Source organism: Helianthus annuus, chromosome 9, assembly GCF_002127325.2.
Source record: "Helianthus annuus cultivar XRQ/B chromosome 9, HanXRQr2.0-SUNRISE, whole genome shotgun sequence".
NCBI classification, from domain to species: Eukaryota; Viridiplantae; Streptophyta; class Magnoliopsida; order Asterales; family Asteraceae; genus Helianthus; species Helianthus annuus.
Window position 1 is genome coordinate 4,451,191 of NC_035441.2, and position 24,408 is coordinate 4,475,598.

General features: G+C 36.1%; 3 protein-coding genes across 10 annotated transcripts; 1 reads left to right on the forward strand and 2 right to left on the reverse strand.

The window, feature by feature from the left end:
• The first annotated feature begins 6,797 nt into the window (after positions 1 to 6,797).
• On the forward strand, positions 6,798 to 9,655 carry LOC118482301 (putative germin-like protein 2-3). Its single transcript, XM_035978096.1, has 3 exons — positions 6,798 to 6,807; positions 8,731 to 8,784; positions 9,088 to 9,655. The coding sequence occupies exons 1-3, from the start codon at positions 6,798 to 6,800 to the stop codon at positions 9,621 to 9,623; spliced, it is 600 nt and encodes a 199-aa protein (XP_035833989.1). The 3' UTR covers positions 9,624 to 9,655.
• Positions 9,656 to 10,097: 442 nt separating this feature from the next.
• On the reverse strand, positions 10,098 to 13,265 carry LOC118479259. 8 transcript variants are annotated; one of them, XR_004866346.1, is made up of 6 exons: positions 12,951 to 13,263; positions 12,377 to 12,475; positions 11,607 to 12,177; positions 11,447 to 11,531; positions 10,670 to 10,754; positions 10,098 to 10,352 (listed from the first exon to the last, which is right to left on the reverse strand). XR_004866346.1 is itself a non-coding variant. In XM_035977245.1 (6 exons), the coding sequence occupies exons 3-6, from the start codon at positions 11,615 to 11,617 to the stop codon at positions 10,245 to 10,247; spliced, it is 270 nt and encodes an 89-aa protein (XP_035833138.1). In that variant the 5' UTR covers positions 11,618 to 12,177; positions 12,377 to 12,475; positions 12,951 to 13,265; the 3' UTR covers positions 10,098 to 10,244. The 8 variants fall into 8 exon arrangements, 6 of the variants coding, with proteins under 6 accessions (XP_035833138.1, XP_022000604.2, XP_035833137.1 ...); XM_035977245.1 differs by having other exon boundaries at positions 10,098 to 10,333; positions 12,951 to 13,265; XM_022144912.2 differs by having other exon boundaries at positions 10,098 to 10,382; positions 11,607 to 11,721; positions 12,951 to 13,258.
• Positions 13,266 to 15,814: 2,549 nt separating this feature from the next.
• Positions 15,815 to 23,116, reverse strand: LOC118481915 (pollen-specific protein SF21). The gene is made up of 11 exons (XM_035977246.1): positions 22,979 to 23,116; positions 21,467 to 21,566; positions 21,298 to 21,395; positions 20,602 to 20,690; positions 20,297 to 20,357; positions 19,356 to 19,442; positions 19,094 to 19,171; positions 18,957 to 19,013; positions 18,764 to 18,819; positions 18,066 to 18,201; positions 15,815 to 16,221 (listed from the first exon to the last, which is right to left on the reverse strand). Exons 1-11 carry the CDS (start codon positions 23,036 to 23,038, stop codon positions 15,985 to 15,987), a joined length of 1,059 nt encoding a protein of 352 aa, XP_035833139.1. The 5' UTR covers positions 23,039 to 23,116; the 3' UTR covers positions 15,815 to 15,984.
• Between the last annotated feature and the right edge of the window lie 1,292 nt (positions 23,117 to 24,408).

A 24,408-nucleotide genomic window follows, 5' to 3' on the forward strand; every position in this document is an offset into this window, starting at 1 on the left:
ACCGCGTTGTAAAAAAATTGCAGACATTCATGGGAAGTTCTGGACGCCATAGCTAGGTATTCATCATATTGATCGGGAGGGTTACTTGTCGCTAGTTGGCGAATGGCGGACGTGCATTTTTGTATCGGCGTGAAACTTGGTTTGCCCCTCGCATCATAACGTTCTTGAAACTATTCCTCGCTTGCTTCGATATCTCCAACAATCTTTAAAAATAATTCTTTTGGTAAACGAAACCGATCTCTAAACGTTTCGGCATTGTAGAGCGGATTTTCCACAAAATAATCGTTCATTAACATTTCTTTGGCATGTATACGATCACGATCTACCATCTTCTTCTTTGGGTGGGACGAACTAGTATCAAGTTCGTTAAATACACTGACACAAAATATTTAAGCGTATCCTTTTTGGAAGACGACTCGGTATCACTATCGCTATCCATCGGAAACGTCGAATCCGTAGGAAACTCCATTTGAGAAAAATGTAGATTGTGTGAAATGTGTTTGTGTTTTGGTGTGTGTGAAATGTTTAAAAATGGAGAAGTATATATAAAGGTTTAAAGGTTATTTTTTTTATTAAGTTTACCGTTTAAAAACGGTCAAAAACAAGGCCCATCGTTCAAATTCTTCAATTGTTCCACACATGATTCCTTCCACCCGTTATTCCATCCATGCGTGGTGGATATGGTGGCGGCGGTGTGCTATATTGAATAACGAGTGATGGGGGTGCCATCACGAACCACCCCAGTCCCCTTACTTGTCTGGTTTGAAGATTTCCTTGCGGATATCGAGTTCATCGTTTTATAATAATATATAGAGTAAAATGCATTTTTACCCCCTTGGGGTTTTACCCCGCTGACACTCTTACCCCCTAAAACCAAAATCCTGTTGTTCTACCCCCGGACCATTCCAAATATAATCAACCTTGGCCCCTCTGTCAAGTCAACGGTAGTTTGACTGTTAGTATTTTGTGAAATGACGTTTATACCCCTGTTTCTTCCGCAATTAAAACCCTAAATAATCAACTCTTCTCTGCCTTTATTATAAAGGCTCAATCTATTCGGACACCCTCCTTGTCTATTTGGACACCTTTGGTGTCCTAGACGCCTCGTCTAGTGTTATACGGGGCGTCTAGGCACTGAATTCAAGAGACTCTGAGTGGGATGTCAGGCACAAAGTTTGAGTGGTCTAGACGCCCCGTATAGGCCTAGACGAGACGTCTAAGAGTTGGGTGTTTTTTTAGTTGAAAAATAGGTGTTTTGGTGGGGTTATTTGATGGTTTTTTTGAGGGTGATGTTTTTTTGAGTGAAAACGTGTGTTTTTAAAGAAAAGTTCTATTTTTTGTATAAAAATATTTTACCGTTTTCAAGATCGGCCCTTTAAATATATTCGATCGTTTAAATATTATATTGTTTTTAACATTTTATTTTTTCAAATATTACCCTACCATTAAAATATTAAATTGTTTAAATGTTATATTGTTTTCAACATTTTAATAACCAAATTCAAATATTATTTAACATTTTTAAAATTATATTGTTTCTGTGTTATATTCTCAACATTTATTACGACATATCAATTTAAGACAAACAATCATTAAGTAACCGAATAACTGAAAACAAACTTAAATATGACATATATAAGATAAGTTTGTACATCCATAACAAAAATATAAACTACAACCGAATACTAAATAGAAAAATATGTACATGCAGCTGGTCTATGCCTCTAGGTCCGAGTCTGAATCTGGATTTGGCTGCTGCGGCTGATGCTGATGATGTGGAGCTCGAGCTGGTGGGAGCGGTATGGTAGGTAACCCCATCTCTCTCGTCTATCCTACGCCTCCCGAATCAACCAACCCACCAAATCCATAAGCATGTCAACGTCGGCTCGTAAATGCGGATCTGTTGTAGCTTCTAGGCATAACCTGGAATCACGTGTTGTGGAAACTGGGGCGCCTCAGGAGGTGATAGTGGCTGTGGCATCGCTGGTCCGTCTAAAATCTAAATCCACCGGAGGGTCCTACACGGCCGCTTCAGCATCTGGCGGAGGATAGACTAGATCAAACTGCTCCGGTAGGTTCTGCGGAACCCATATGAGACCTTCGCGGGTGATCTATCTCTTTCACAAAGTCTCTTCGAATGTGCCCCAATAAACGTTCTCCCATACCTAAGCCCACAGCCACAGACCGAAACCCACAATGACCGTCCGACCTCACATCTTGTATGCACGAGATGTGCGGGTGAAACCCTGACGGAAGGGCAGACTTAAACTGTTTGATGATTGACACGTTCTCGTCCCCTACTATTAACGGAAAACTGTTATCATCTCGTATCTCTTTCTTTTTAGAACTCGTTGAACGGCTTCGGCCCGCTTTGGGTTTTTGAGACCTTATAACCGACTGTTGAGAGGCCTGTGACGGAACGTACGAGCTGTGGCGGGGGACATTGTATTTACTTTCTTGGGAACCTTCAAAGCACGTGTATGCATCACCGAATGAGCTCCTCCTTAATTCTTCGTCTATACAAGCGGCCTCGTCCAACCTTTGTTGTACTTGCTTTGTTGTTGGTCGGCCACGAGTATTTTGTTGGACAACCGGTGGTTTCTTTGTAGATTTGGTTGAAGTCAACATCGCTTTAAACTTTAACAAAAAGTTTTTTTCTGAGCAGGGGTTGCGACTCTAATTGTTGTCTAACAATATTGAGCTCTTCGACCACGTCAATGCCATTATCTATCAATTTACATGGTTGAAAGTTAAGCTTCTGCCAGAAAACGTCTATGTCTTCGAGTTGAATCGGATGCTCTGCATGGTTAAAACAATGCACTGTTTAAGCCACATGATTAACGGACATATATCACACAAGTGTTTAAAACGCCCCATCCTAAATAACCTTCGACCGACATATTAAGTAAAGAAAACTTGGAAAAATTTTAACAACTTTTTCGTAACATAACATTTTGATTTACAACCTTTTGACAAAAAGAAGACATAATTAACTTGATTTAGTTACAAGGTTTACTAGACATAACTAACTTTTTTTTCTAATCATAAAAACATCAAAAGACTACACATGTCGATTTGTATATATAACAAAAGCTTGAAACCATTTAGAGTAGTTAACTTCGGAAGCGCGATGTGGGCGTAGTACGTGTGTTCGATCCAAGTTCGCCATGTCACTTAAGTTGCGAATTTACCTACATCAAAAACAAAACTTCTAAAATCAATTTCGTTAACTATAACACTATCTAAACTAACGAATCGATAGATTCCATTCCATACTTTCATGTCACATTTACATTTACTTGACCCGTTGAAACGGGTCGATACATACTATCTCGAACTTGAGATAAAACATTCCATCCATTAATCCGTTAATAACGGATTAATCATATTCATAACATAAGATTCATTTAATCCGTTTACAACGAATCAAATACATTCATCTCATCTTCTCTATATACATCCAATTTAACCCGTTCATAACGGGTTAATCTATGCTATTCTTTTTCACATAACTATTCATTCATTCGGCTCGTTCAAGACGAGCCGACTATGATTCATTTCCTTTCATAGTAATTCATTTCATATGACCTGTTCGTAACGGGTTATTGATGTGCGTGTAGTGTAATATATTTTTAATATATATTTAAGCCCTTTTTACACTTTTAGCCAAGTTTTAAATTTATAAAACACGATATTCACTAACACTAAACACACATATGGGCAAGTGCACCCATCGTGGACGTAGTATAGTGTTGGTAAGATACCGAGGTCGTCCAAGGACACAAGAGCTTTTAGTACCGGTTTATCCTTAACGTCTAATCAAATCAAAAAGTTAGAAAATGTTTTTTTAAACTAAGAAAATAAAAACAACTAAATGCTGAAAAATAAAAATAAAATAAAAACAGATAGACAAGATGAATCACTTGGATCCGACTCGTGTATTAGTATAACCTTTGATTATTTTCGCACTTTTGCACTTGTTTAAGAGATTATCTTAGTTATTGTAGTAGGCCCCTCTTTTGAAGGCGACGTTACCCTCAACCCAGTAGTTTGAGTCAGCAAGGATACAATCCTAAAGGGTTGGATTATTGGAAGATAATGAATTAAGTTATTAATGCAAATTGTGGTAGGCCCCGCTTTTGGCGGTGACGTTACCCTCGGCTAAGTAGTCTGAGTCAGCAGGGATACAGTCCTAAATAGCCGGGTTATAGTATTAATAGTAGTTAACTTATGAGGGGGTCAAAGAGTTTGGATCCCCGCCATCCAATACCTATGGGCATTGAAGGAGATCCTACTAAATTTGACCCAGGTCCCTTGCAGGACCTCTAAACGCTGAACAAGGGCAAGACCCTTACCAAACCGTTCCCTTAACCCCCGACCAGGTAGCCAACATACCTCCATATAGACCGTGGAGATATGAATGGTGAAAATCTTTTATTTTATATAGACAGTAAAATAATGCCAAGACACCACGGACAAACGATAAGGAAAGATCACCTTCAACATAAGCAACTAGTTATTAAAGTCATTAATACAAAACCAAATAAAAAGTGCAAAGATTAAAAATAAAAAGTATTATACTAAACACTTGTCTTCACCAAGTGATGTAAGAGACTTAGGCAAACATGGCCTTGATTGTCAAGAACTCTTACTATCAATCTTGGATCCCGAGACGACTCACACACTCTACGATGAACAATGGATGATGGTGGTGGATGATGGTGTTATGGTGGTGGTGGGTGGTAGATGAAGTGTGAGAGAGGTGGTGTGCCAAGGGATGAGTTGGAATGAAACCAAGCACTCCTATTTATAGGCTGAACAGAAGGCTGGGCACGGCCCCGTGTCCGCTGGACACGCCCCCGTGCCCGTCTGACACTCTCTCTCTTCATTAGTTGTAATTCGCAATTACAATTAATGCGTCTGCTGTACTTTCGCCACGCCCCCGTGCTCACTGGACACGGCCCCGTGGTGGGCAATAGAAGCTTCTACAGGTTTGTCTTTTCTGCTGCTTCTTGGGCACGGCCCCGTGCTGGCTGAGCACGGGGCGTGTTCAGTCTTCTGTTTTCTCTTCTTTGCTGGGGAGGCTGCCGTTGAGGGTTCGGGCAATCTACTTTTGTTTCTTTTCTTGTATTTATGTTAGAATTAGCTGTCTTTTTGCTTCTTTTGTGAATTTGACCTCATTTCATCCTGAAAATACAAAAGGAAGACAAAAACACTCTTTTTCCAACACTAGTACTTAAAAAGGGTTAGTTTTATGCCTTATTTGATGTAATTTATATGTTGCATTTTACACACATCAGTTATACTATATATTCTAAAACTACCGTAAGCTAACATCACTATGGGTTTCACATAAGAACATTTAAATGACATAATGTAAATGTATGCGTAAAATAACATACCTCGATCTCGTGAGTCTTCCGTTTTCTTAGTGTTTGAGCCTTCTTCTTTCACGCCTACATTAAACGCATTCATTCATTTAGCCCAACACATTTATTCCATCATTTATATAAATTTCTCATTTTCAAGTAACAAACATTATCACTAACTTTCAGAATTTCACACATTTATTCTTTTAAGCATTTCATCAAACACTTGGTGTGCATCGTATTAATAAAGCATAATGTACAAGTATACAAAGCATGACTTTACTAGTTCATCTCATATATCAATAATAATCAATCAAGTTCATATAATTCTTTTATTCTACATCAATTTGTCTAGCATCCATGTATTACAAGCAAGATCATATATCAAGATTACACATATTTACTTCTACTTGATCATCCTATTCATGCTAATTTTTCATCAAGTGGGTTTTTGCTACAAATCTTTCAAATGGCCAAAATCAAACATTATCCTTGTTCTAGAGTGCAATCCTAACTTTCAATTACTCAAATATTTACATGAACTCAAGATTGGGTTGAGACCCACTTCCTATAAATCATAAATTCAAGAAATTCGACTTACCACTTCAATAAACGAGCTTAGATGATCGAAAATTGGAGTTCATGCAGTTGATTATCTTTGAAATTTCTTTCCAATTGATTGAATTTAGCAAACAAGGGTTTCACCCTTGTTTCCCCTGTTCTATTTGATCCTAGACACACACACATGTGTGTGTTTTGGGTTTCATAGTATTTAATACTTTCATTTTCAACATTGTCCAACTTTAACCCTCCTAATGTTAGTGTTTGTTTTATTTAGGCACTTTTCATCTTTTAACTAACATTTTAACATATTTACTAAGTTAAATTTCTATTTAATTTAACTTATATGCCTAATAAATCTTTTTGGGGTGTTACAGTGTTGTATGTTTAACAATTATTACCTGCACGTAAGTACTTTTCCAGCCTACAAGCACACGACAACCCACAGCTGTACCACATCTGGCAACCACATGATGAATGAAAGCGCTGCAAGACGTCTAGCTTCCTAAGTAGCTCTTGACTCAACAAGTCAAGTGATGTATGGGAAACTTTTCCACGTAGGTGGTCAAACAACGGGTTTCTATGGTGGTTCATTCTTTTTACGATGCTTTCTCGAAAACTCCTCCTTATTTCACCGTCCTGTGTTTCAACTATATCCTGGACACAACCAAGTATATGATCCAGCGAGCTCCTATCTTGGATATATCTTTTTAAGTTTGTGTGTTGGCTCTCCACTCTGTTTGTGGTACGCTGACCAAAGTTGCAACTCTGATCAGTCAACGCAAAGACGAACATTTCCTTATAATCTTTCAGCTAGTTAACATATACGTACTTGAAGACCCCTAAAAAGTAAAAATACTTTATTAAATGTACATAGGTGAGTCATATGTTATTAAAAAAACTTACTTGAACGTTTGCACTCCACAAGTCGCTTTTGTAGGTTGCGCAAGTGGTACTCGTGTATGGGTACTGATGGAGACTCACACAATGACCCCCAGAGTGACATTATTGCCGTGCTTACAAATATTCTGTTGCATGTGAAACCTGCAGAGATACCTGGAGGCGTTTGGAAATACTTTAGTACACGCGCTCATTAGGGACATGTCTCTATCCGTTACAATCACACGTGGCTCCATACATTCATCCAACATTAACTTGATCCTCTCAAGCACCCATACAAAGTTATCATTCCGTTCTTTACAGATAACGACATTCACGATACAAAACGAATGGTTGGTAGGCGTCATACCAACAATCGGGATAAATGGCATATTGTATATGTTTGTCTTGTACGTCGAATCAATCAACAAGACGTGCGGGAATGCACGCTACATATCACTCGAGTAGGGATGAACAAAGAAGATCTCTATTACGACCTCTGTTCCAGGTTCATTCCGTGTCTCGTAAATAATTTTTTTTATCAGGATGTTTTCTAGTGACTGCATGGGAGTCAATCCGTCTCTTTGTCGCCTCTAATCTTCTGTACAACATTTTGAACCAATCATACATTTTTTTAAAAAAAAATGCTTTGAGTGAAATCATCCTTTATGTTTTTTGGGCAAAAGTTGTGTATGAGAGGAGAATTGACATGATACCTTATAATTGAGTGAGTGAAAATTTCCCTTATCTCACGAGAAGTGCACCCTCTTCACCCTAAAATGGAGAGTCGGTTGATTAAACTTTCATTTTCCACTAGTGTTATAAAAAAATGTGGAACTGGAAAGATGAAGTTTTATTATATTCATATTGTTTCTTAGCCGCCAAATGGCAGATCTCATAACATGAATCTTTCAAATATTCATAGGACGGCATTTATACACTATATAAGTACTAGACTTAATCCATCTACAACATATTCAATCAACTCCAAATCCTTTTGATCCATCAATGGCTCGTGTTTTTTGCTCGTTTGCGCTTCTAGCTCTCGCTTTCTCGGTAGCCATTGCCACTGAAGAAACAGTGATCTAATTAAGGTATTAATTAGAGGGGTTTATGTTCCTATCATAGTGGTTAATCTTCTTTGAGGTATTTGAGCTCCGACTGGGTAATCAACCTGCAAAACAGAACACCGTTACTCGTTAAGAGGGGAATGTGGGGGTTTCCCTCTTAACCGGGCTCCGGCGTGAGAATAAGCGACTGCTTTGAGAGTAATTAAGTAGTTAAGAGTAAGAGCCGAGAGAATAGAATGGAATAACCTGAGGAATGAAGTTCTCTATTTATAGCCAGAGTGGTGTAAGAGGTTGTGGGCTGATGGGCCTTGGGCCAGAAACGGACAACAACGAATATGCTCTTTGCCTCGCTGGCCTCGACTGCTTAGTGGCTTCTAGATGCTCGTCGGTGCTGGCGCACCTTGATTGGAGCCACGTGTCATTGTTGTCGGCCTTGTTGTCCCTTCTGTCATCAGCAGACAAGTGGAGATCGTGGGACAGTTGTCCCCGTCTCTTGATTGGTGCCATGTAGGCGTCCTTGTGTACTTATCGTCAGGAGATCGTGGCGCACGATTGAACAGAGCCTGCTGGACGTTCATTGGCTCTTTTTACTGCCACTTGTACCCTGTGTACCTCTGTAGGTAACAGCGCGTCTTCTTATGGAGAGGATTTTGTTTGGTGGCAATTAACCCGCGCGGGGCTAGTGTGCTTACTTATACCATTGTTTTTATGCTAAGTGTTGCTATCTGACTTTATTATGTGCTCTTCCTCGCGCGGGGGTTGTTATTATCAAGTTGTTATGCTAAGGAGTATGGTCTCACGTGCAACCTGTTATGAGGTTTGCGCGACTTTTTGGGACCATACCCCTTCAGCCACAGACCATAGTCCCCTTCAAGATTTCTGTGTCGCGGACTTGAACGGTCAAGGTACACTATTCATTTCATAGCTTTTTTAACTTTTTGCGACGGATTTGCAACCGGAATTTTAAATTTTATTTCGAGCCATTATTATTATTTTTTTGATCGAATATTGACACACTTTTGCGACTGTTTTCCGACCAGACTGACAATGTGGCTGATTTGTGACCCGGGTGATTTTAGTCGCAACTCAGTCGCTAAATTAGCGACATTTTTCTGGTGGCAAATTTCGGCTAAAATGCCTAATTTTTCTAGTAGTGCTATATGTTTGTTTAAAACATCAATGTCATTAATCATATTTCTTGCAAACAGTTTTGGTGAATGGTGTTGCTTGCAAAAACCCTGGTTCGGTTAAAGCGAGCGACTTCCACTTCAGGGGGCTACACATGATGGCAAACACCACGAACCCACTCGGGTCCGGGGTGACACCAGTAACCGTGACACAGTTACCAGGACTCAACACTTTCGGAATCTCAATGGCCCGTATTGACTATGCACCATGGGGGATCAACCCGCCTCACACGCATCCCCGTGCTACTGAAATCTTGGTCGTCTTGGAAGGCAGTCTCGAGGTCGGGTTTGTCACATCAAACATCGAAAACCGTCACATTTCGAAGGTATTACATAAAGGTGATGTTTTTGTTTTTCCCGTAAACCTCATACATTATCAAAAAAACGCTGGAAAAACAAACGCAGTCGCGATTGTGGCGTTGAGTAGCCAAAACCCGGGGGTGATCCCAGTTGCAAATGCGGTTTTTGGTTCGAACCCGGATATATCGAATGATGTTCTTGCCAAGGCCTTCCAAACTAGTGATGATGTTATCAGTAACATCCGGTTCAAGTTTTAGATGCATCGAATGAGATTGGACGCAAATATGTTTCCAACAAAAATCAGAAATGATAATTGTGTGTTCATGTTATTTTATTAAGAAGATTGATCTTATTTAATTTTGTTTCTTATCGTATGTTTTATCTTTGTTATGTTCTCTGCTATAATAGAAAATGTGTTTTTATGAATTTGCGACGTGTCATATGTAAGATGAATATGTGACAAGTTGCTTTTTTTTGTATCATGAGATGTTACACTACTACACGAACATATATTAGAATTCGTCGCAACCTTGCTACAGGTTAGCTATGAATTATAGATATACTGGGTTAGAGCCCGCGTGTACACGCGGTTTCACAAATAAAAATGCTTCAAATTTATTTGAATTTGATAAAAATAAAATGAAACAATATACTAAAAAAAACTTAAAAATACATAGGATATTCTAAGTTATAAACCCGTGTATACACGAATTATATAAAGGAAAACGATATAATTCATAAATCTGAACATATATCCTTTTTATGACCGAAATTACATATATTGCATACAATAATAAGAAATGACAAGTTACAATTATAACTCACAAATCTCTAAATACTTATTTGTATACGTAGTAAAAATAGATTTTGCTCAACTTTCAATCCGTTGCAAGTGTACCATGACCAATTTCTCTTATAGTTGGTTTTCCAATTTGCCCAACTTCCGTAGCACATGATCTTGTAAAGACTGCATATTCCATTTAATTCTTCAAAAAGGAAAAAAATGAATATTACACCTGAAAGATACATAAACTAATTATAAGTATCCAAATTACAACTAATTCCATTTAGAATACACTTACACACTATCAAGTTAGAGAGGTCTAAGTATGTTGTAAGTTTGATGATTTAATACTCAGATGCAATCTTTTAGACAATCAGGAGTAGAAAGCTAGGAGATAAAAATAGAGAATAATTTTTGTCAAGATGTGTGCATCTTTATCTGACCCTATTATCTTCCACTTAGTTTTCAATGATTCAACTTAAGTGTCGTTCTGGTCTTTTTGCTAAAAATCTATCTTACCAGCACATGGATTTGTTAAGGGTTCACAAAATCTGCATCCTGAAGGTTTTTGCTTATGGCACCACATATCATTCAAGACTATCCCCTGAAAACAATAGAGATGTTCATTACTTTATTGATAAATAATTGACAATAAACTCGCTACTCATTTATACATCATCTTACACAAGCATGTTCCAGATAATGAACAACCATTCTTCAAAATGAGATTGCAATCCAAGTCAACACACACCTACTCCCTTAAGTGTGTATGTCAAATTAAAACAAAAAGAGATGGCAAAATGGACGGATTGAGTTGACTCAAACACGGTAACAAAATTTAAACTTATTAACTCTAAATATAATATTTAATAGGATTTATGCAACTAAAATACAATTTAGCCACTTCTGATCCGTTCAACCCTTTTGCTCTACAAAGCTATTTTTTATCTAGTTCTACTCGTTTAACCTTTTAGATAAATATAGATTAAACATAACCCAAATTGATCGATTCATTTTTAAAATGGTGTCATAATGATCAAAACATAAAGACAACTAAAACACCAAACTCGTGATGATCAATCTACATGGTTTAGTATAAAGCTGGTTAAGTCTCCTAGCATTACATACTTTTAGTTATACTGATTTGGGTCTACCAAAATACATTATTTTGTGATTGTTGAATAGAATTTCACATTTGTTAAGTCACACCACTTTCCTTAGGATTGCAATATTTATGATACCAGTAGGACATATAAAGAATTAGAAATCTATGCATATAGAGAGAATCCTACGTACCAGAACTTCCAGAAACAACCTCCTCAGTTCGAAAACCACATACTCTTTATTCTTTGTCAATAAACTGTTCAAACTGATATTGCACCTAAAGAATAAAAATATTTCTATTTTAAACGAATACTATTATAACTATGAACATGGGTTAAGATAGAATACATACATCTCCAGCATAGTGACCAATTGTCAAATATCCGCATGCTTTATTCTATTTTTATCCTCTACATTGTTTAGTAGTTTCACCAGCAGTACCCCGAAATTGACCGTTAATTATAGTCCTGTCGTAACGGGTTATAAGATACAGGTTTTGTGCATAGACTCTTCAGTATCCAGGGATGTAATGGTAATTATGGTCCTATGGTAACGGGTTATAAGATACGGGTAGAGTGCTATTACTGAGCCAACATCTGCATCTACAAATAAACCTCGACCCGCTTGTTCATGGGGAATTTGAGACGGTTTGAGCTCAAGGGTGTAGCCCATTAGCTCGTTTAACCTTAGGCGTGTGTCTGCAAAAGTCAAGGATTTTGTATCGGGATATCTGTGCTGAAAATTTCATCATTAATTAAATCGTAACAGAACAGCAACAACTTATTATACATTTAGTATGAGTTAATTTTAAACAAATCTAACATGTACAGCTGCTACACATGTTCAAACAAATCTTGTAAAACAATCCTGGTAAAAGAATGGCAGCATCATATTTGAATCCCGTAGAACCTTTGTGTGTGTACCTTTCATTACAACTTACAAACCAATAATTATATATTTTTTTAAATACTAAGAAAATATAAAAGAATTGTTGATTTGAAATCATTGAAAAAGTAATACCATAACATTTTGAGCCCTACTTCTTTCCATGGATCTTACGAATAAGAGTCATGCAAACACATATATGAAATAAAAAAAAAATTAATTTGATTCATATCATACCAGCTCGCTAATTCGCTCCACGCGCTGAATGGTCACACGACTTTAATCATCCGTATGGTCATCATAGCGCTGAATGGGTCGAAATGGTTTGTGTTTAATCTGAAAGGGGCCAAATAAAAATTAGCTAAAACGGGATTGGTTCATATAGGTTATAAACTGGTCAGACGAATAAGAGTCATGCAAAGTCTATTTGACGCATACAAATCCTATATGGTCTTATACAAAGATTTATATTATTATTGATAAATAAATACTAATTCTAATCACATTATAAGACTTCAAATTGAATAGTCGGTTGTGCACAGAGGTAGCATTTTCAACCCATTTACTTATGAATGGTTCGAGATGGTTTGTGTTTAATCTGAAAGGGGTAAAAACTGTAAAACAAAGCCTCAACAAAATCAGGATTTGATACTTTAACGAACCCAAAAACCATATTAGTTCTTTCGTTAACTTCTCTAAGTTTATCTCAAATCAAGCACATATCTAACCTAATTGAACAATCTCAGAAAAAACTAATGGAACAATCTCAGAAAAAATGAGTAACCATAACAATCGTATAAAGATCAGTTACCCGGATCTGCAGAATTGGTTAGTAGAACTGTAGAAGTATGCAAAATTGAAGAGCAACGTGTGATGCTTCACATGTTCGCATAGCTTGAAGTTGGTAGCAGCGATGTTGAACAGAGATTAATTTTTTGTTAATATGATAGCCGGTCGCTGGAGGATGAGGAAGGATTGAGGGGAAGGTGTTTAGGGGTTTTGATTTAGGAAGATTGATGGTGGAGTTGGAGAAATTAGGGTTTTGGATAATGATTTTTGTTTTGAATAAGACGTGGGTTCGTGGATCACCTACCGTATGGCCCACTTTCATAACCCGGTGAGGAAGGGGAAAAGCTCTCATTGATTGACACGTGTCCCAAAACAGGTTTCTTTTATTATATAGTATAGATTATGCTACTTTAGCTATGGATAGTCCGTCGCATAATATTATGGAGATGACGTCGCAAAATATTATGGAGCCTTTTTACCCATTTATTTAATATTATTTAAAAGAATAAAACAAAATATTTTAGGGTTGACTTTTGAAATAAATGGGTAAAAAGACTAAAATGCCCTTGGGTGACAAGATTTAACAAGAAAATCTAACTGGGTTAGACCTAAAGGACAAAACGTGCACCAAAATTCCTTGTAAAGGGCAAAACTTGTCAAAATTCGTTAAAAAGGACACCGCCTGATAAGTGGTATTAAGATAAAGAACAAAACTTGTAATTTTTCCGTAATTTTATGGATTAAGGGTAATAAAGTAATTAACTTTAAAAGAGATGACACGTGGTATTATTTAATTTTATGGATTAAGAATAATAAAGTAATTAACTTTAAAACCACTTTAATTATAAAATAGATTGTAACTGCTTTAGGACTTTAGGAGTTATTTTAGGAGATAATTTTTTTTACGTATCAATAACTGATCATGGTGTTTTAACATCTGAAATTTTTTTGGGGATAAAACACCATACAGATTCCAAGATTCCAAAAAAACTACGACTTGAATTATTGTATTGTTATTTAAGTTATGTTGTTTTAACACTATTTGGGGATAATTGTATTGCTATTCAAGATATTAAAACAACATGACTTGAATCACAATACAATGTTTCTAGATTTCAGATGTTAAAACACCTGAAGGGGTAAGGTCCCAAAAACCTCGTATTAAGTACCTGAGACCATACCACAACCTCACCTTTTAACCCTCCTTGGACCTTGCGCGGCTGCGCACTGGTCTTACAAAGAGAACTTTGGACAGAAACAACAAGTAACATCTGCGCGCCAAAAGGGAACTACTGTATCCTTGCGCCTCCCTGCGTAACAAACAGGGATAAAAATCCCAGTTAGCACTCCCGCGTAAATAATACCCAGACTTGGATAATATTTACCTCACTGATACCACACGATAATGAGTCACACTGGATTACGGCAGTAATCTTCTAGAAGACTCAATCGTGCACCACCAGACGGTTATAACCGTCTGGCCACGTGTCATTATCCCAGGCTTCCTTAAAGTCACGGTGATGGCATGGAATTAGAGAGAAATCTCCACTTGCTCACTTTCCACGTGGCAATACCCCAGCCATTAATCTAGGTCGCGATCCGTGTGCTCTCACGTCCGATAAAGAGGATTAACGGAGGAGGAAATAACCGCTTACGGAGTTAGCATCTTCCGTCAACATTTCAATAACAGGTCTTCCCGCCCAAACTCCCGGCTATAAATAGAAGAGTAATTCAGGTACAAACTTCAAGTTACATTAACTTCATATATACTTCTTCTTCTTCATATACCGATACTTATTCTCACGCCGGAGGGTGGTTACGGAGAGAACCCCCATTCTCCCCGTGGCGAGTCTGACGGTGTCTGTTTTGCAGCTATCAAGAAGGAGAGAAGATCTGTCCCTTTGAACCGAACGAGAGAGAATTTTATGCAGAACCTAACCCCCTGGATTATCTGATTCCGGTCATTTATCCAGTGTTTCTTCAACACTCTAACTTGAATCACAATACAATGTTTCTAGATGTTTAAAACATTACGCCTTGAATCACAATACAATTAAAACACAATTGTATGAACATATACAAAACACCATAGACTAAAACATCCGATTGAAACGTAATTTTTTTCTCTATATAAGTATAACAATATAGTACTCCAATTAAAGATAAAAAAACGCTCATTATTATGGTGTAGTTTTTTTTAAGTTACGTATAAAAAGTTATTGAAGTTTAAAAAAGACCGGGGAACTTACATGAGCATTGAAGGTGATGACATTTTCTTTATTTAATAAAAAAACACTATTACCCCTAATATAGTCAAATTAGTCAAAAAAAAAAAAATTAAATAATTTACATTTAAGCCATTTTAATCACAACCATTAACTACAAGATCTAAGGGTTTAAAACACTTCTCACAAAAAACCTCTTTTTTACAATAACCTCGCCCATCATTATATAACCTAATAATATTTACAACCCAAACGTGGTTCTTAAAATCATTAATCTACTTAGTTTTGGTCCATTTAAACTCATACTTAACTTAACCCAACTAACCCTATGTAACGCAATCGAAAACTTCAAATTTTAAACCTAACTAAATAACAAAATAATTTTATGGTAGTGGCGGGAAAAGTGAAAAGCTAAAGATCTAGACCGGTAGGCTATTTCATTTTCGAATGCCCATTCTAAGGGATCATTGGTCTAGTTGCACAAGGCCCCCGAATTCTCTAGGAGTCCTAATTAAATACAAGACCTCGAAGCTTATTGGACAGACCCTTGTAATGAACCAAAAGGAAATATTCAAATATAATAAAATGGCTAAAATACCCTTTTTTTTTTTTTTTTTTAATTCTTGTGAGCTAACAATTGCATTTGGAATGCATGATTTCATTTTCACTTTTACAAAATACAGAGTTTAAGATTCATAATTCTACAAATGAATGAATGCTAATCATGTAAGGAGTTTGTTCCTGTTCCCCGTATCTATACATGTGTCTACGATTGGGTATTTTTTTTCATTGTTCGTTTATTTATGTTGGATGACATAACGAAAGAAGTTGTTAGTTCTTGTGGGCACGAGGTTGAGGGGATACCCGTAGTTTTATCGGTCTAAGTTTCAAGCCCATTTTTTCAGGGTAAAGAAGCTCAGGATCGATGGAAGACGGGCCAAGTGGGCTCCTCGGGCTATTACTATACCGGCATGGTCTATACAATCCAAATCCCTTTAGAAAATTTTCAAGGGGGATCAACATTGCATGAGGTTGTTCTTGTGTCACCATTGATCCACATGCATGTACCTACATCACCATACCATCAAAGATAATAATAAGAGTTAAATGCCACTTTACTTCCTGTGGTTTGGGTCATTTTGCCAGTTTAGTCAAAGGTTTCATTTTTTGTCTGTGGGTCCAAAAAGATTCCACCGTTGCCATTTTAGTCCACTGGGTTAACTTCATCCATTTTTTCTGTTAATGGGAAGGGCAATTCGGTCATTTTATATGTAAATCTGTTAACTAGAAGGGCAATTATATGCAGGGGCGGACCCACATTGGTGCCACCGGGGTCCCCGGACCCCAATCTTTTAAAAAAAAAATAGTATATTCGGTATATTAAATTGTATATGGACCCCATAAATACAATTAGGTGGACAACATAGAAATAAAAAGAAAGCTGGTGTAGTGGTAAATCTCCCTCTTTTCCACCAAAAGGTCATGGGTTCAATCCTTAATAAGCCCATTTTTCTTATTATTTTTTTTTTTAATCTAGTTCAAACCTCACTTTAACTCAACCGAACGAGGACCGACCCGAAAATGGACCCCATTGAAATAAAATCCTGGGTCCGCCACTGATTATATGACCGAATTGCCCTTCTCGTTAACAAAAATAATGGATAAAGTTAACCTAGTGGACTAAAATGGCAATGATGAAACCTTTTTGGACTTACATGCGAAAAATGAAACTTTTTGACTAAACTGACAAAATGGCCCAAAGCATAGGTCCAATGGCATTTAGCTATAATAATAATAACAATAACAATAATAATAATATCAATTAATTACCACGTTCATGTGTTACTGAATAAACACAGAAAAACGTTTTTAACAGAAATCATCGCACATAAGAAGTTGGAGATGTGTAATGTTTACTTTATTTATTCAGTGAAAGACGCTGTTAGAATCGCCTTTGGTTTTTTTACTATTAAATTAAATCGGAAAATATGACGTTTTTAATGTTTTGAAAGGGTAAATATGATATTGTTAAATTTAGATAAAAATTTATACTGACATTTTCATTTTGTGGGTCCCATTTATATAGTTAGTAAACAAATATATATGTGGTTATGGGTGTATTATATATAGGGTAAAGTTCTTGTACAAATAATCTTAATATACTAAACATACAAATTGAAGGAAAATTAAAAAAGACAAGGTGACATTTTTGTAATTATCAATAATTATCAAAGTTACTCTACAAATATACCTAAAAAAACCTAACCACTCCCCCCACCCAAAAAAAAAACCTAAACCCCCACCCCTCCCCCCACCCCCCAAAAACCTAAAAAAACCTACCCCCTCTCCCCAAAAACCTAAAAAAACCTAACCCCCCCCCCCCACCCCCCAAAAACCTAAAAAAAAAACTAACCCCCCCCCCCACCCCCAAAAACCTAAAAAAACCTAACCCCCCACCCCCAAAAACCTAAAAAAAACCTAACCCCTCCCCCCCCCCCCCACCCAAGCTAAAATGCTAAAAACTAAACCCCCCAAAAAACCTAAAAAAATCTAAAAAAATAAAAAAAAAACACACAAATTATTTTATTTTATTTTTTTAACATTTTTTTATTAAAAAATCGCTACTTTTAGTAGCAGCCACAAAAAAAAATATTTTTTTTTTTGCTAACGAAATGTAGCGATTTTTTAATAAAAAATGTTAAAAAAAAAAAATTTGTGTTTTTTTAGGTATTTTTGGTTGTAACTTTGATAGTTGGTGGTAATTACAAAAATGCTACCTTGTCTTTTTGGGTTTTCCTTCAATTTGTATGTTTAGTATGTTAAGATTATTTGTATTTGATCTTTTGCCATTATATATAATGATTAGGAAAATATAGAAAGTTAAAAGAATAGTGATGAATAAACAAACATACCTCAACTAAAGCAGAACAATTTGTACCCAATTTTTCAGCTATCTGTAGGGCTTCATCATGAAAGGGAGAACTGTCGCCAACGAATATAATCGTTTTGCATTCTAAACTCTTTAATTCTTCGGTAATGTCGCGTCTACTACTCATTAAGAAATATATATAAAAAAATTTAGAATCTTAGCCATTTAACAACAAAGACTCTTGTAAGGAGTTACAAATAGAGGTGGCAAGCTTGTAAACAGGTTGGTTCGTGTTGACCCGAGACACTATTTGTCCATAATCTTGTTTTCTTTACATATAACGAGTGTTTGAGATTGCTTATTAATCCATTTTTTTTATTAATCCATTTACAAGTAAATGGGTCAAAATTGTCACCTCTAGCATGGGAAATGGGTTCGGGTTGAAACTAGCTGTTAGTTTTTTGGACAAGTCAAAATGGGCTGGACTGCGTCAGTCCATTTAGAAAAATAATTAATTTGTTAAGTTATGATCACAAAAATATTATTATTACGATAATAATCTAAATGTTTAAAAAACTGATTTAGAAGATTGTATGCACCAAAACATGTTACTTTACAACTTTTTAACTTATTATTGACCCGTTTGAGATCAAACAAAAGTTAGATTGACCCATACATAAGTAAATAAGTCAAAACTGCCACCCTGGTTACAAATATCTGTCAACCATAACCTATGTATACCTATCGATAGCTTGAAGATACCGCCACACGTTGATGCTATCTCTCTTGTCCAATAACTGTAAAACAAAAAATGACCCATATTTTCAAAAAAAAAAAAAAAAAATTAAATCACTTCATCCCTTAAAAATTTAAAAAATTTCAAAAAAAAAAAATGCTAGATTTTGAAGGGTGATTAAAGGATTTTACAACTAACCTTCCTGCATGCTACAACCATATCGGATTCTGGGACTTCTGGATTACCACAAACTTCCTGGTTTAATAATCCATAGAGATTTTATGGTCAAAGTTATATAGATAACAATTTATTACTGGTGAAAATTCAAGATATACCTTACTGAAGTATCTGTGAATCAATAACTCCTTCACTAAGTCGCATATACCATAGTAATAGAGCGTTTTCGATGTTAACTACAAATAAAAATGAATCCGTGTGACAGTGAGCATTTTTTATTAATACATTATATGTGATTACAACAAATATATTAATACATTGAAATACACTTATGGTGATTTTATACTATTGACCTATTCATAAGTTAATGGGACGAAAGACACTTCTATGCACATCGAAACAAAAACAGAAATAACTAACCTTATTGTAAAACCGCTCAGTCCAAGAAGGTGCTTTGCATATAGGGGAGATAAGTATCAAACCGGTAACTCTTTCACCATACTTTATCTGGAAAAAGGAAAATGTTAATGGACAAACATTATGAAGAAAATCGGTTTTATTACTTAAGTGTGCTACATATTTGACTAGAGGTCCCAAAATGGGCTAGTGTAACGTCTCAAAACATGGTTTTAAAAAACGTTTGAGGCGTGCGCCTCCAGGCGAAACGGCCAAAAAACGAGTCTGAGGCGCGCCTCATGGTGTTTTTAATGTATATGCGCCTCAGAGGGGCTGAGGCGCTAAGAAAGCTGCGCCTCAGGTGCGCCTCAAGGGATTTTGATAGTTGTTTTTGATGTTTTTGACTTTTTGTGTCAATTTCAAGCATTTCATGTCTTTTTTAAGTGTGTTTTTGATGATTTTGATGAATCTGATGATGAAATTAGTTAGTATTATTATTTTTATAATATATATAACTTTTATATTTATTTATTAATACCACCTCGGCCTTACGCTTCGTTTCGCCTCAAGGCTTACGCCTCGTGAGGCGAAGGGAAAACGCCTCGAAACTCGTTTCCGTTCTTTTAAACCTTGTCTCAAAACGGGTCATTTTTATTTGGATCGGGCTGGATGCGTTGACCAGCTCATCTTTTGTCCAAAATTGTTAGTTTCACTATAGAGAATTCGTGTGCCAAATATGACTAGAAAAACTATATCATTTCACTAATAAATCAAATCTTTAAATATAATTATACATTTTGGGCGACTTTCGACCCGTTTGAAAAGTTTCCTTTGAGACGAATTTTCTTATTATATTTGTTCGTCAAATACACAGAAAACATAACCCGAAACGACACACTCAGAAATTCATGCGTAACATGTCAAAATTGCCACCTTTAATAGCGAAACTTAATGAAAAAAGATACCGAAAATAGTGTAAGGATATATGCACCCGCCATTGCTCCCATACACATCACTGAACCGAGCCTGCAAAACTCAAAATACACACCATCACAAATTAACTTGATTTTAAATTAAATCGTCTTTTACCAAGTCAATTATTTACATTAAATATCAAATTTTTAGTCACATTAATGAAAAATAATCCAAAGCTTGTTTTTAATACTATAACTGTCAAAACAATATTTTCTTATAACGATACGCATTTTGCTAGCAAAGCTTTAAGTTTGTGGTTCAAGCCAAAACGAATCGATTTAAAGTTTGTAATTACCTAAAATAATTAAGGACCACAAGAATTTGATCACAAAGATCCTCAATAGAAGGCACGGGATCATCTATACCAATCGATGCAGCTCCTAACTGCAACAACTCGTGTGCAAGTCCAAGAACAGAATAATAATGTTAAAATGTAAATAAGCATAATCTAAAACTTATGTGAGCATGACACTCTAAGACCACCCGTAGTGGGGCGTGATTTTTAAAAAAAATTGAAAAAAAACGCCCCAAAACGCCCCCCCCCCCCCCCACTACACTAGGCGTTATGAGGCGTTTTTTTTTGAAAATTTGCAAGCCAACGTTTTAATTATAACGCTAAATGGGTTGGAAGGAAAATGGATGTGGCCAATGGAGTGTGAGGAGGACTTTGACTAGCCAATGAGGAGGACTTTGACCTGCAGCAACTACTTTCCTTTTTTTTTTTTTTTTAATAATTGGAAGGGGGCATTATAAGGCATTATGCCCACTACACCATTTTTGCAATAATGCCCCATGCTGACTAGGATGACACGTGCCGAATAATGCCCCATGATGGGGGCATTATTTTGTTCCACCACTACACATGGTCTAACAGAGTGTTTGGATTTGCATATTAAATTTTAATATTTTAATATCACATATTCATTTTCTAAGCGCACATCCAAACGTATTGGCGCTTGATAGTTTTCATCGAAAAGTTGAGAAAACCGACCTCATGACCAGGTGGATTAATGTGATAAATGCAGAAGTTGTGGAGTAACAAGGAAGCTGATTCAGGAGAAACAAAGAGTCCTTGGAAACACGACATGTCTGCCAAATCATTTGCACAAATATTAAAAAACAAAACAATATGTTAAAAGATACGATGTTGAGTTGCTTACGGTTTAAAGCTAAATCGGGGTAAGTGATCAATGGTGGCTTTTCTTGATCTCCACACACAGTAACAGACACAGAACCGCAGCCAGTCCGAATGGTATGTTCCTGGATTAAAGATTCCGCAACACATAAACTCCATAGCAGTACACATAACTTGAAGATTAATATAAATCTTACATGCTTAAATATCCCAGATACTCAAAAGATTTAAAGCAAAGAAAAGGGTGAAAATAAGATTCAAATACATGGGATTTTAACATAAAAAACAAATTTCAAATTAGAATGTTTCAAAAACACAATGGGTTAGATGGGGACAGTGAGTTTGTGTTCAAATAAAATGAAATTTATGTAACATTTGTTCGATTTTAAATCAAACCGCTCCTAAAATATTTCCTAAAACACAAAACACTAATGTTTTTATTGCAATGAAATGTAGGTTACGGGGCACGAGTCCACGAATGCAAGGTTTTATATGCTATATGTCCTGATCTGCTAGAAGAATCACAAGTGTTCCAAAAGGATGGGACGGTAACCGACGAGAAAAATATCAGCCAAAACGGCCATTGATCAAAACCACTTTCGAAGTTTGGGCAACCCGTGGACTTCCAGACGCATCCCGCGCATGATGCGCCGCTCCAAGGACGCGTGAGGTGGCCAAATTCGAAAGTGGTTTTGGTCAATGGCCATTTTCGTAATTTTCCCATTAAAGTACCAGATTAATGGTCAAGAAACGAAGAGGTTCGATGGTCTAGACGCTAGATTCAAGATTGTGTTTATCATGCAACAATTGATATATATCAACTGCAAAATTGTGTGCTTAATTATCTTTTTGATAGTTTCTTAAGACATTTTCCATGATCTAAGGAAACAACCAATATATACCCTATTTTTACTTTAGTAAAAAAGATTATACCAAGTGTCCTAAGGCCCATAATTAGGATTGTCCAAATAGTTCGTGGCTCGAAAGCTCACCTTAAAAAACTCGCTTAAAATTGACTTGATTTGCAAATTAACTCGAGCCAACTTTTAACAATCTATAGCATAAAATTTTTAGCCAAACTCTCCATCATTTTTCGGCCTAGTTCACATCAACATATTTTCTTTCTTTTACGTTCTAACAATCTAGCCAAGCCAAACCAAACCAAGCTGAGTCAATTTCTTTTTTAACTTGGATTTGATCTCAAGCTCAAGTTTTCAACGCGGTTTAAATTTCGAACAAAGACGAGATGGCTTGGTTTAAAACCCTAGTTGTCTCGGCTTGTCACGTGAACAACCCTACCCATATCATATTATATAAGGAAGATAATTAGGGAGGTTCCATCCCCGTTTATCTGTCATTCATTCTTATGTAATTTTCGTTTAAAAGATAAATAAAAATTTATCAGTTTTTTGTGAATAAAAAAAATCTAGTCTGTGTATGTATATATATATCTCCACATACAAATCCAATAACTTATATAATTGTGTATGAAAAATACAAACAAGTATTCAATGTAATTAGAAAGAAAAAAAAAAACCTTCCCGCCAGAATGGAAAGATGGGAAGGTGACGGAAATGGAATGACCGGAATCTGCCATGGCCGGCCGGCGGTTTCTGTGTCCGACGGAAGCCTAAAAGAAACCCTCCTTCCTCTTTGTTTTTTTTTTATTATGTCAACCAACTTTGGTTTCTGTTTGGATATTATTTTCTCTCTCTAAAACTCTCTCTCATCTTATAAATAGTAGTAGGTATTTGAGGTTCATATAAGGACCGTTATTTTCTCTCGTTACCTTTTTTCCCATGCAAATTAAAAGCCAAACAATTTGTGAAAAAATTAATGAATGTGTGTTTTTTATACCCTATATAATATTTTTTTTTTGGTCTGGGGTTCAGGTCGGATCAAGTCAGGTCATTTTTATACTATACTTTACCTATCTCAGATAATCTTTATATCCACTTTCACCAAAGCGTCTTAACTCATTACCAATCTTTCTTTGTGGGAATACTATACCTCTTTGTTTGACATGTCCGTCTCAGTAACTATACCTTTCTAATTTCATCTCGTTTACTAAAATTGGTTTTCGAAAAAAGGCTATCCGCATCAACATATTAGGGGTTTTTACAATTTTTCTTTTAAAAATCGTTCCATTATGTAACTCATATTTCTTGTTTTAAATCAAATCAAAATATTAAATATTACTAATTTACTAGGGGTGCTAAATAAGTCGTGTTCGTAGGTCGACGAGTTTAACCCGGCCTGAACTCGAAAATCGTGTCAAACACATGAACCCGAACACGAACCGAACCCGAAAATCATGTTAACCTCATGAACCTAACGCGACACGAATATTTGCGGATCGACCCAAACAAGTTAATTTTTTTTTTGCATGTTAATATTTTCAAAGTAATTTGTTGCAACAGAAAAAAATACAAATGTATATAAAATAATTACATGTTAATTATATAATTGTATGTCATTTTTCTTTTATTAATGTATAAAATATCCAGTCAATTTAACTTATGATATAAAACACATCTAAAAAATTAAAATAGAATGTAAATTTGCTAAACTGGTTAATCTGCCAGCCCGTTGAGTTCAACACAAACTTGATCCGTTTAGCTAAACCGATTCACGGGTTCAACATGAAACTGACTTGAACCTGTTTAAACTAAACCTAAACCCGTAAATTTTGTGTTAAGTTAGTGTCGTATTTTTGGGTCATGCTAGAAATTCAAACCCCTACAATTTACCATGAAGCATTCAAAAATTCATGATTCAAATATCAAATAAACTAAACAAAATTCTAGCATTCATAACATCAGGGCCGTCCATGAGCAACTGTCGGGTGGGCGACCACTCAGAACCAAAAACTTAAAAGGGCCCGTAATTTTTTAAAACTTTTTTTGTGTATACATTTATATATACTCTTATACAAAAGCTTTGCGGTAGTTTATATTTAGCTCGGTG

What these genes read in the sequence shown, in the direction of transcription:
- LOC118482301 (XM_035978096.1), top strand. An exon ending in CGCGGACTTGAACGGTCAAG is followed by an intron (nt 8,785 to 9,087) that starts GTACACTATTCA and finishes TCTTGCAAACAG; the next exon opens with TTTTGGTGAATGGTGTTGCT.
- LOC118479259 (XM_022144912.2), bottom strand. An exon ending in GGTTGTTTCTGGAAGTTCTG is followed by an intron (nt 10,755 to 11,446) that starts GTACGTAGGATT and finishes TATTGTTTTCAG; the next exon opens with GGGATAGTCTTGAATGATAT. An exon ending in CTTAACAAATCCATGTGCTG is followed by an intron (nt 10,383 to 10,669) that starts GTAAGATAGATT and finishes TGTATCTTTCAG; the next exon opens with GTGTAATATTCATTTTTTTC.
- LOC118481915 (XM_035977246.1), bottom strand. Translation starts at nt 23,038, where the DNA reads ATGGCAGATTCCGGTCATTCCATTTCCGTCACCTTCCCATCTTTCCAT. An exon ending in GTGGTCCTTAATTATTTTAG is followed by an intron (nt 20,358 to 20,601) that starts GTAATTACAAAC and finishes TGAGTTTTGCAG; the next exon opens with GCTCGGTTCAGTGATGTGTA. An exon ending in TGGTTGTAGCATGCAGGAAG is followed by an intron (nt 18,820 to 18,956) that starts GTTAGTTGTAAA and finishes TTTGTTTTACAG; the next exon opens with TTATTGGACAAGAGAGATAG.